Source organism: Gallus gallus, chromosome 2 (assembly GCF_016699485.2).
Source record: "Gallus gallus isolate bGalGal1 chromosome 2, bGalGal1.mat.broiler.GRCg7b, whole genome shotgun sequence".
Lineage (NCBI taxonomy): Eukaryota > Metazoa > Chordata > Aves > Galliformes > Phasianidae > Gallus > Gallus gallus.
In genome coordinates, this window is record NC_052533.1 from 110349769 (window position 1) to 110362955 (window position 13187).

The 13187-nt window shown below is 37.7% G+C and overlaps 1 protein-coding gene across 1 annotated transcript in view; it reads left to right on the forward strand.

The window, feature by feature from the left end:
• Positions 1–13187, forward strand: part of RP1 (RP1 axonemal microtubule associated) — a 200459-nt gene that overhangs the window by 98243 nt on the left and 89029 nt on the right. The window contains exons 27-28 of the mRNA XM_040685413.2: positions 8408–8562; positions 9167–9245. Of these exons, the coding sequence (XP_040541347.1) occupies positions 8408–8562; positions 9167–9245 (234 nt within the window). The remainder of the gene's footprint in view (positions 1–8407; positions 8563–9166; positions 9246–13187) is intronic.

Sequence of the window (13187 nt, forward strand, 5' to 3'; positions counted from 1 at the left end):
CATCTGCATTTCCCATTTAAAAGCTAATTGCCTACAAGTACTGGCCAAACCACATCAAATCATTTTCTCCAGCAGAACAAATGATATACTATTTATTGCTTAATGATAATCTGATATGATTTTGTAATTTATGTCCCGTACTTTCAAATCAATTTTGTATCTTCTAGTAGTAATACATTTACTTAACTATGAAAATCTCGTGCTAAAAATTTTAAGTAAAATAAATAAATATAAATTTAGCTCAGAAGGCACTTTTTTTTCCTTAAATTTACTGTTCTTTAACATGTTATTACTCAGCTTATTCCTTAGAAGAAAGTGTAATTTTTCCCTTATCCTTTTTTATTTTTCCTCCACTTCAACCAACCAAACTCTACTACCTACCCTACAAGGTCCCAAAACTATGGAGCTGATCTGATTTTTGATTCCTTGTCTTTTTTTTTTTTTTCTCCTAACTTCTTTTAATCAACTTCTGATCTACTTTCAGATTCTGAGAGCTTTTCTTTAACTCTCTGAAGCGTGCTGTTGAACCAGGTCATCCCTGGAGGTCTACTCCATCATAATTCTTTTGGTTATTTCTCCACCTAGTCTCACTTTTTCTAGCAGTTCCAGACATTATTTTTGGTTTACCAAACTAAGCAAAAATTGTTCAACAGTTTTCCAAGTTATGGGCATTGGAATTTTGTCATCATGTCCAGAACTTCATAAATAGCTTAAGTGTCGCTCTATGAAAATAAGTTGCCCTGGCACTAACTCATTGTCATGGGTTTCACACCTGGGCACTGGGGATGAGGCTGTCCTGGGACAGCCCTAAGAAGGGATCAGACAGGGTGTCAGTTTGTCTGAGTCCTTAATATGGGTTCTCACCTGCACTTGTGCCCCCGTGCTTGTGTAGATGGGCTGATGGCTTTTGTGGTAGGCCTGGGAGAATCCAGAGTAGGGTGCTGTTTGGGCTCCCATTGCCGGTACATTCCTCTGTGTGTGTGCAGAGGAACACACAGAGGAATACCTTACACCCAACCTAACATGGAGAATTGATTGTCTTCAGATAGGGCTGAACTTTTGATGTAAGGGGATGCATGATACAAGATGTTTTGAGTTATCTTACTGTTTATGAGACTATAAACTTCAAATGGGAATCTTTGCTTAGCTGAAGGAATACTGTACTGATTTGAAACAGAAGACACGTATTGAGGGTGAGGCAGGAAAAATTCGAGCTTAGACGATTCAGACATATTTTCCACTTACGGAAATACAGAAAGAGGTTAGGATGTGCCGACTGCCTGACGTAGTGCAAAAGATGACCAAAGCAATAGTAATGACTCAAGCATTATCTCTACAAAATTTATATCCATGTTTAATCACTCAGGTGGCACTGACTACGTGGCACTGACTACTTATGTAAATAGCCAAGCTTCTCTTTCCTATTGTAAAACTGATTTGTAAGTGTGCTTTTTTCGAAGTTGAAGTGCTCTGAAGTTTATTATCTCCTCTGTGCTCCTCAAGATGAAATTGCTGGGGCTGTGAAATCCTGACAGTAGTTCAGAAATTTTCTTCTGTTAAGTTGCTTTATGTGCATCACATGGCTTGCTAGTTTTCTTTTTTTTCTTTCTTCTTTCCTCTGAAGCAACTGATCTTCTACAGTGGCGGAAGCAAAATAACTGACTAGGAAGATCTGATCATTGGTCTACTCGGGTAGTTTGAGAATCTATGTCTGAAATATGGCTGTATTTCTGTGGCTGTTATTTGAGGCTGTGGCACTGCAGTATTACAGCTGACATCTCAGTGCATACATTACCCCACCTATGTCAACCCACCCTAGAGATGTGCTGTAACTGTTGTGCAAAAGCCTAGGACTGTGACTGGGAGAGTAAATGTCAGAGTCCAGAGACTCCAAACACCTTTTCCCCTTCTTCCTCCTGCTCAAAAACCAGCAAAAGGAAAACACCACTGGAATATTTTCTCATCCCCTAAACTTGAGAAAAATTTATGTTCAAACAAAAAGTTTCAATTTGCATTTCTCCTCACTGCCATGAGCAGCTTCTGAAAAGCCCTCTCATAGTTCTACAATGAATAGATAACACCAGACCCATTCCCTACATATATCTTATGTTTATATACCTAAGTACTGAGGCTGAACATGGAAAGACCTTCATGTGCAAGGATCTAGCTTGAATTTCCAGTGCTAGACCCTTAGGATAATTACTTCTATTAAATCACTCAAAATTTTCCATATATATTTTTTACAATATTGCTCTAAATACCGGGAGTAAATGAAAGCAGATATTAGAAACTCTGATTCTGTAATTGTAATAGAAACATCTTCAGTTGATAGGGTTTTTGTATTTGTAATTCCTCAAAAAGTCTATGCTTCACTTCTGGGGAAGACAGTACCTCTCAAACACTATCAGCCAGTAAGAATTTGTACCCTTTTAGACTTAATGCTGCGCCAATCCATATTTTACCCTTCTGTCATGGCAAAATGCCAAATATTACTTCTGCAGATCAGGTGGCAAGTGCTAAATGATAAAATGCTATGACAGAGATTCAGTCTTTCTGTTTAATGAATCAAAGTAAAATGATAATTTCATTAAAGTAAGAATATCATAGAGAAGCAAAGAGCCTGGAGCAGTACCATGTTGCAGTGTCCTGATATCTTGGATCACCATTCTTAGATGAGGACCGGATAGAAGCAGTCCGACAATTTTAACGTTGTATAGCAATTAGTGTCTCTCTATGTTTTGTGTTCTTTGGCCAGTTTGTCTGTTTGCACTGGCAGACTGACAGGAGTGGATTTGTCCAGTGAAGCAGTAAGTGTTAAAAACTCAGTGAGCTAAGAAACCAGCATCCTCAACATGTGCTTTAAAGGGGAACTAAGTCTGGGCTCATTCTCATTGCCAATTGGACATATTGCCAGTTTCTGGCAAGATCATCTTAATTGTTTTCCTGGAATGTATCCTCTGGTTTAGTTTCATCAAAAAAGGATCTATTATTTTGCTCTAAAATCAGCAAGCAAGAAAGAAATAAGGTGGGCCAATCAGGGAATTCAGTTTCTTGATTCAAACTAGTGTGCTCTTCTAAGTACACCAGTGTCATTGGGCTCAGCTGCAATGTGGAGGAAACCTATTTAATGTATGAATAATGTGATAGTTCTATATGCCTGAAATTCCTCTACTCTTAAATGGAATTCTAAATTAATGACTGCTTTATTAAAATTACTGTGGAAAGAACAGTGAGTCAGTAACCTGTACGAAGTCAGCATGAAAATACAAATATTTCTGCCATGAAAGCTTTTCTGTTATTCTCACTGATAAATTCTTCTTCAACCGTATTATGATTATTATTTTCTCCTCTCAAAACATATCAAAATATTTATATAGTCTTTAATGCAGAACAAATTTTGCTGCTTGTGACTGAATTCTGTACATCACTTCTTCAGAAGGAAATGAGAGATATATTCTGTGCTCACAGGTTGGGGGTCAAACTAACTCTTGCCATTGATGAAATGTACCTTATCTTCTACACTGGAAACCTGGATTCAGGAGACCAGAATTAGAAATCTGGGGAAAAAAAAAAAAAAAAAAAGGCTTCTTTAAGTTGTATTTTGTTGCCCTCATATGCCCTTAGTTCACATTTTCTTCATGATCACAAGAAACAGAACTTCCTTTCTTTCTCACTTTTGTCCAGGTAGTTCATGTTCATGAAAATGTTATCAATAGAAGCCAGAAGCTGGAGTTAGGACATAACAAAACACCAGAAGTCTCGAGATAATATCTCAAGAAGTAGCAGTAGTGTGTTGTTACTAAGAGACTATAGATTTGAAATTTATACACTGACTGCTCAGTAACTCTTATACTCCTTTTGGTATTAAGCACCTGTGCCATTTTTAAGCATAGTTGTTATACTAATTTGGTGTCTGTCTTTTGTACAGCCATTTAGAAGCTCAACACTTCTGTCTGAAAACATTTTCTCTCTCTTCTTTCAACTTTTTCATCTATGCATCCATTTCTCAGAGTTTTCTGTTTGATTGTTAAGCTTGTCTTAATCATCCATTTAAGAACTTGTAAATCTCCATCTCTTACTTTCCAGAAGGTCACTTTATTTTCTAGTGAGTGCTACCTGAAGTTTCTTCCAGCCATTCTGTGTTAATTAATCCTCTTATATCCTTTATCAAAGTTAGTGCATTTTTCAGGACATTTTGTCACTCTGATGCACCCCACATTAGATATAGCTGCCTAAATGCAAATCTAACAGGTCCCTCTGAGCGTTGAAACAGTATTTCATGACTTCTTTTCAATAGTTGTTATATTTTTCAACTTTTTTTTGCCTATTTTTTTCTTTTTTTTTTCTATCTCTATTTTTTTGCCATCTCAGTTTTCTGCTGATGTAGTTTCATTAAATCAGTAGCATATAGTAAAACAAAAATGCTGCTGCAGAGGAGAGGATCAGGCCATAGAGCTGTAATTCTCAAAGTTGTGTGATTGCTTTTTCTTACTGCTGTGAAGCATGTCTCTATTTCAGGTGTTGCAACAGTGGGGACCTTAGAGTAGATCAGTTTCTCAAAGGAAATGAAACCAGGTACAGAGGCTGAGCATACTTTCTAAGGTCTTCTTGTTTTACCATGCGCACACAACAAATAATGAACAGAAAACGACAAACAAGCAAATTTCACATATGGTGAGTCTTGCCATCTCAGCAGTGTATTCAGCTGATAGGATTGTTCTCCAGACTTGGTTGTGTCTGTCTCAAGTGTTCATCAAACAGCTGGTATGCCTTGCCTTATCTGTTATATAGTGGCATGTATTGTCATTGTATTTAAGCAATCCCTAGCTCAGCAGCCATTAACACTAACATCTTTTGTATCTATTCTGCAACATAGAGGAACTACTTGACAGTTTGAAAAAATTGCATCTGATCGAGTTACTCTGTACCTAGGTTGCCATTTTTAGAGGAAATATTTAACCTATGCAGTCTATTCACTGAAAGCTTATCTTATATCCAAACAGTTTTCTGTAGTGGCACGTGCAGGACATTTTTGGAGAATATTTTCCTTGCCTTTTATTTTTATTTTTTAAACTGTGAGTTACCTATAAAATGTGTTGGAACATACAAGCAAGCTAAGGTAAAGGAGCATTCCATTTATTATCCTAATACAGCAGCCTAGTTCATAGAGTATTGTTAATACATATAAAAAAATGAAGTATAATCTGGTCTTTTTGTTAAGAAGGTTCTTTTCTAAATAATACAGACTGTGTAGTCTAAATAAATGCCAGATCTAACATTCTCCAGATGGTGAGAGATTTATAGATGCAAGGAAAATGGAAAATATTTTTCAGTTCTTTACATTTCAACATGTACATGTTTTCTACTTCAGACTGAATTATTTAGGCTTGTGGCAATAGAATGTACTTGATTAGATCATTATCATCTCTCTGGTTACCAAAGAGAAGTGCAGAGCTACAAAAGGATCTGTCATTTATTTAGCTCCTAATATCTTTGTGTTGTGTTCTAATTGTCTCTTCTGTTCTGGCATTTCCTGTACTTAATCCATTTGGTTTGGTGTCCCTCCAGAAAGGAAAAAAATTCATTTGTATTCCTTTCTAGTGATCTTTTATTGTTAAGGGGTTTCTTAAAATAGCCTTGACTATGCTTTAGAGTAGTAGTTACCATTATGAAAATTTTACAGTTTTGATTATGGGAATTACTTGTAGGTGTAAATAATATAGACCCCAATCTTTGTGTATAAACAGTCATAGCATAGTCAGTCTTTCCTTGGCTAAGCCCTTTCCTTAGCTCCCACTGATATTTTCCTTTTTCAGAATGACAATGTAAGAACGTAAAAGCATGAAGGAGACTTCATGCTGATCCATAGTGCCTTCCTCCACAGGTAGTCTAGCTCTGTTATTAAAAAGGATGGCAATACTGAATATAACCTTTAGGTTTTCTTTTGGAAATGTGATCTCTTACCTTCCCCACTCCCTGAAAAGACTTTGTCCCATTCACAATGGGACATCAGTGTGACTCTTTGCTTTCTAGAATGTTTCCTTTCATTGCATATTGTCACCCATTGTCCTCTGTCCTTTGAATAATGTCTTACTCGTCTAGCATTCTCCTGTTGTTAAACTATATGCAGCATGAATATAGCAAAAGTAATGATAAAGTGTTATGAGTACTAGGCATCACCTTGAGCACTGTGTGTAGTTTCGGGCACCTCAACATAAGAAGGACATAAAGCTATTAAAGAGCCACCAGTGGAGGGCTGTGAACATGGGGAAGGGTCTAGAGGTTGAGGTGTATGAGGAGCATCTGAGGTCCCCAGGTTTGCTCAGCCCAGAGCAGAGGAGCTGAGGGGGGACCTCAGGGCAGCTGCAGCTCCTCACAGGGAGTGGGGGGGCAGCGCTGAGCTGTGCACTCTGGGGGCAGCAACAGGGCCCGAGGGAACGGCATGGAGCTGTGTCAGGGGAGGGGCAGCTGGGGGTAAGGACAGGATCTGCACCAGAGGGCGGTGGGCATGAAGCAGGCTGCCCAGGGCAGTAAGTGCAGCACCAAGCTGACTGAATCCCAGGAGTATTTGAACAATACTCTCAGACATAGGGTTTGAATTTTGGGCAGTTGCATGGAGCCAGGAGTTGGGTTCAATGATCCTTGTGAGCCCCTTCAAAATTGATGTATTCTGTAGCTTCATGAGTCTAAAACTCTATGATATAAAATGATAGTTGAATATATAACTTAAGTATGCAAATTAATAGATCTGTTTCTTTTGTTACTTGCTAGCCATACCTCCCATTTTTTTTTTAACATGATTTGTTCCGTGAGAAACCTTAAGACTGTTTTTTGAAAATGTGTATTGTGGACATTATTCATATCTCAGTCTATATGCTGATATAACAGTACAGGGATGTGAGAGCTGCAATGAATGGTTGGAAGTGTAGAAAATAATAAAATCGATCAGGACACTTTACTCCAATTTTGAGTCACAGTTGTAAGTGACATTGAGTTGGAGATGGTATCCTTTCTGGTTCTGGATTATTTAATGTGAATTAAAAGTTTTCTAATTTCCTAAGCAGACTATCTGTCATCATCATTTCTTACCTACTTTTGAATACATCTGGGGATATTTTCTGCACTTCAGTGTTTGCCATATTATTTTACTACCTCTTTAAATATTCTTCTGGGAATCAGAAATTACTTGTTCAGTGGTATGATGTTTAAGTCTTGTAAGTTGCCTTGGGGTCCAGTGAATGAAAAATTTATAGAAATGCAAGATTCTACTATTTGGTAGTGTAAGAGTAATACAACTTAAATATTTGTAGGATTTTTTTCCAGTGTCAAGCTTTTTCTGTTTTCAACCTCCTTCCCTCTTAAAGGTAGTGTTGTTAGGATTGTCACTACCTTTCTTTATTTCAAAAGGGCTATAAAATTTTCCATTTCTGAAACAGTTAATCTCCTCTATGATCTACTAGATAGAAGCAGAAGTGACCAGCTGTGAATGGAACAGAAACACTGTATGGAAAAATTGCCATTAAAATGTAAATAGGAACTTTTTTGTAAGTCTGAATGAGAATAAATGCAATGAAATATAATAGTATGTAGCTTTTACAAATAGTTATTTTTAATATAAGTATGCTTATCTGGTAAACAGTGATATTGCTGTGGTGAAAAATACATTAATATAGTAACTCTGCATTATATTCCTTAATTCCTTGAACGTGTATATTTTTTTATGTGTAAGACTTTTTTCTAGACTAGAATAAGATACATTAAAAAGTTGTAAATATCTTTTAATTCAGAGCTTTCTTTAGAAGAATTAGCATCCACTAGTGATAAATGATGAAACATTCAAAAGCAGGTTGGGTGTCCACCTTTTATAGATGAGCAAATCCTTTCATGTTCTTGTGTGGAACCTCATGTGAGGTGAAAATCTAAAATTACTGAGGTTCATGATTACTATTCTTGTTAGAAAATCATATTAAGAATATGCATCACAAAATTGTGTTTTGCACAAATCTGGAGGTTGACGCTGTCTTGGTAGCAGTGAAATATAACTATTGTCTGAGACCATGCCTAAGGAGGAGGTCTCCAGATAACTTGACAATAATGATTTTGCAAATTATGTCCTGAAATCATGAATACTAAACATAGAGTGAGAGAAGAAAATGAAGCACAGGGGAACATTTACTAGATAGACTGGTTTGAGCGGATGGACTACTATAGTCAGCATAAATGCAAAGTTTAGTATTTTCAGGGTTTTTTGTGTGTCAAGAATTAAGAGGTTTGAACCTACAAGGGACAGGCATATGGATAGCTGTTACTACTTCCAAACTTGTAGTCTTCTGGCCAAATTTTGATGAGAAAGCTTTTGAATCTTATATAAACTGTAAGGATAATTTCAAGCTTCTTCTTCTTCTAGTGCTTGTGTATGAGATCCACGTACACACAGGTGCTAAACTTGGTGCTGGAACAGATTTTAATGTTTATATCAATCTTATTGGGACAAGAGGAGATGCTGGCAAAAGGAAGCTCCATAGATCTAAGAACAATAATGTAAAGTTTCAACATGGACAGGTGAAGTAAAATCAGTGCTACTTCTCACCAGTAAGAGTAGATTGTGGCTTGCAAACTGTTTCTTCAACATGTTTACTTATTTTAATATAAATAGCTTGCTGCTTTCTCATAGATTTTCTTTATTCAAAGTTACATACGGAATTACATAATGTGAATAATATTTATCTGTTTATTTTGGAATAATTGTTTTCTGAAAGCACTGGATAGCAGAATTTATGTAGTGCTGTTTATTTATATTAGACATACAAATAAAATAGTAAAAATACCATTTTTGTTCTTCTGAGCAGATTATTATGAATTTTAGAATCAATCTCTAAATCCATATTCCCAAGGTTTTTTCCAGTCTTATTGAGGCAGAAAGAATTGTAAAGATGACCAAAACGTTCTTTGCATTTAATCACTGTGTCATGCCAAAGGAATCAAGTGCTGTTCTGTGGAATATTTTTAAGGTGCTCTTCACCTTGGAAAATTTTCTTATATTTGTTCTGTCTGGCCAAGACCAATATAAGAAACCCATATTTATTTTGAAAAAGGAAAAAAACTATACTCTTAAAATGATAGCTGTGGTTATGACCTTTGTTATTTTCCTTGTATGTTTCCACAGATGGATATTTTCTTCATAAAGGCTGTCTCACTTGGAGACTTGGAGAAAGTTCTGATTAGCCATGATGGAACTGGTCCAGGTAGGATTTAACTTCCTAGAGACCAATCTCTTTTCAAGTCCTTTTTAAATGTAATGCATGTTATTTATATTGCATCCTTCATTCAGAATGGGACAGAAGGTCTTACAGTGATAAAAAGTCTTCCTGCAGAGCAATCACAGTAATGGGATGGTGAAAAACAGTGGTAATGGTCAGTAAAGAGGAAACAGATTTAATATCAAATAATCCACTCTGTTTTCAAGTTTATTTATAACAGAACACCATTCATTTGCATATAAAAAGTTCATGAAAATGTTGCTTACAAAAGTGAAATAATCTTTCATTAGACAGAGTAAAGACCAAATGGAATAGAAATGAAGATGTTCAACATCTTCTTTGCTACCAATCAAATTTTGAATATCTAATAGCCTTATTTCTTTGCTACTTTGGGCAATGGGAGAAGATTTCGTTATTAATTTAATCTGTGTAAGTCAATGTAGACCTGCTCCTGTATGTGGCATTGCATTCATCTTGTAGTGTTTTCAAAAAAAAAACAATTTTTCATAGAGAATAATTTTTATATAAGCCTTTGCGTTGCTCATCTCTGGAATGATGTAATTGAGGAGAAGGCTGGTATATGAAACCATTGGAGATGTAAATTCTGCAAATATGTTTGCAGGTTAGTAGCTACGAAGAGACGCTTTTCATAGAATCATAGACTGGTCTGGGTTGGAAAGGACCTCAGAGACCATCTAGCTCCAACCCCTCTGCTATGTGCAGGGTCACCAACCACTTGACCAGGCTGCCCAGAGCCACATCCAGCCTGGCCTTGAATGCCTCCAAGGATGGGGCATCCACAACCTCCTTGGGCAACCTGTTCCAGTGTGTCACCACCCTCTGTATGAAAAGCTTTCTCCTAATATGCTACCTAAATCTCCCCTGTCTTAGTTTAAAACCATTCCCCCTTAAAATACATTTTCCCCTTTTAAAAATACAGAAATGTTTTTAAAGCTGCTCAAGGCTACATTTGATACTAAATCAGGAAAAGACCTTCACTCTTCTGAAATGACCTCAAGCTATGCCCAGTGTGGTGACTGTGCTGTCCAAGGCTCTGAGAAGACTTGTGACTATTACAGAAGCAGCCTTAGTGTTTGGCCTTGGTGTAGGGTGTAAATCTGATTCTCTAATCTTTGTAATTTTCTAGATTTTACTGTCTTCAGCAATAGGGATGATTATACCTGAGAGTTCCAAAACCTAGAACTCTAGTACATAACTGAAAAGGCAGTGTGACATAGTGTACTGTTCCCCAGTACATATAGCATATTTTCCATCTCTTTCTTCACTTCTCCTATAATAGGCATCAAAGCTATATCACAGGATCAATATTACAAATCTAGATTTCAAATGGATTTCAAAATCTCTCTAATTGGAGAATCATCTAAACAGGAACATGGATTGAATTCCCTATTTGATAACATTTAAACCTAGGTAATTAAAATTGTTGATTGTGCTCAGTACAGACAGATCTCACAAGTTTCTTTTGAACTCTGTCCTATACTAACCTGAAATAAGCCTGAAGTGACTGGAAGTGGGGTAAGGCAATGGATGAGTGCTAGAATACTCTGGTAATTTAGGAGAGAGGCCATCTACAGAAACAGTCATTTGTGGCTGAGAAGGAGGAGTAAATGTTTCTTTAGAGATGGGGCTATCCACTCTTCTAATCATATCACCTGCCTGAGAGATAGGGCAGAAGGTCTTTAATCTTAATTTGGGAACTATCCTGGAAGGATCATAAAATACATGCTTTCCTTAGGCTAGGAGAGAGAGAGACCTCTGTAACGTTTAGGATCAGGGTCATAGTCATTTTTTGCAGGTTTCTTTGTGTGGCTGGCAAATGTTCTTGTAATCATCTCGTTTATGTACCTTTCGGAACATAACTTTCTCTGTGTCAGAGTATTTGGACCCTACCGCAATGCAGTGTCCCTTCTGTAAACTTCACTGGAAGGCTCCTAGACTACAAGGCATAAATCTCACAGCTACAGTGACTGAACAATGACAAGGAACTTTATGTTAGACAGCAGGGCTCTGACGTTGGCCAGCTGTGAGTCACTAGATGATGTCTTATTTGCTGAAAGATCCATCTCCTTCCATATATTTGTACAATTAGAGTCTTTCTTCCTTTTTTATGTTTCAGAGTGATTTATCTATCTGTTTGCTTGTGAATCTTGGCCAGGCCAGTATGTTATTTCCAATGAGGGAACATCCGAGGTCTGGTTGAGGCATAGGAGAAAGATAGAGGACACTTGCTGAGGGTCCTAATGTGCCATGGGTCTGAATCACAAACTGCAGTTCTGCTCCGTGCATTTACCCTTTGCATGGAATGGAGATGGCTGACTTCTAGGGACTTCCAGACCTGGATGCAGCCAGGAAGGCACAGCATGAGGATAAATAGGACAGCTGTTTGCTTCTGACCAAAATATCCCTCATGCTGTTCTGCTTCAATATGCTAACAAATAATGGTATGACTCAGGCCATACCTTATGAAACAAATGATAAGTTGCAAGCAGTGTAGACACAGTGGAAACAGGGTATTTGAAAACAGCTTTCGAGGAGAACTATACCAGTCACTAGGATGGTTATTGGAAGTGGTCTAAAAGAACAGCATGAATGTGGCAGTTGTTACCACTGTCCTTTTATTAGCAAGACTCAGTTCATATTCCGATGGCCAGCCACATAGTGCAGACAGAGACTCAGAACTCACACAGGCATAAACAGGACCAATGGCCTCAGTCCATTCCCTTCTCCAACTGATCAGAATGGCAGTCTGTAAATACAACCATGTTGCATGTATGTATATATGAGGCACCAAGTAGCTGGTCTTAGACACTCAGTCTGCCCAGTAATCGCTCTGGATCCTCACTCTCCTCAGATGCTGGCATCTGGGCCAGCCAGATCCTGAGGCCCACACACCCAGACCAGCTGTAGGTACAGATCCAGATCCCCAAGCACACACAGACACCTCTCTAGATCCATGGACTATGGATCCCTCCAGTGAATAGAAACACACCTAGAAACACACACGTCTCTCAGGCAATCCCTTTCACTCAGAAGTCTTGCTGTCAGTTGGCACAGACTTCCTGGTTCCCAGAAGGTCATCAATTCGCATCCCGGGTCTCCAGGCCTCTTCATCTACTCTCTGGATAGTCCATCTTGATGTTTGCGAGATAACACACCCTGACCTACAAATGCTAACTCCTTCATTTAGTGATACTACATGGACCCCTGTGACCTGTTGTGTGAATCCATTTGCTGCTGCTGAGACCTACACGTGCACATGGGATAGGCTCCTTTGTGGAGTCCTGTGATAAGTCCAATACTTCTGTATTGGAATACTTCTGTATTGGAATACTTCTGTAGAAGTGCCTGTCAGTCTAAAAGGTGCTCTGAACAGCTGTGCCTCTCCCACTGACTCATTGGATGGGTTTCATATCAGGAAACTGAGGCTGATAGTTCTGAAACAGCCCTGTGAGGAACCATCTCAAAAGTACTTGTATTCCAATATATGAACTGTGTTCCTGTGAGAAGAGATGAGCCTTTGATCACGTAGAATCACAGAATCATAGCATCATTTATAATGATGATCTTTAAGAGAAACCAACACTCTATGATTCTACACATGTACACTGTATGTTCAAAAGTCAGTGCAGCAGAATATGGAGAAGAAAGGGAAAACTGATAGAATAACAAGATTATTAATAATTTTCTTGCACACTTTTTCTGTGTTTGTTAATATATGCTTTTTATCAATGAAAATTATAAACACTTTGCTTGCCAATCCTATTTTTTTTCTCTATCTGGAAGAGATAAAACTCTGTGAGAAGAAAACAAACAAGCAAGCAAACAAAACCAAGACTGGAACAATGCCCTGTCTATTAATTAATGGGAATGCTTTTTCTTTGGTAAAATCAAGTTCTTAAACATTTT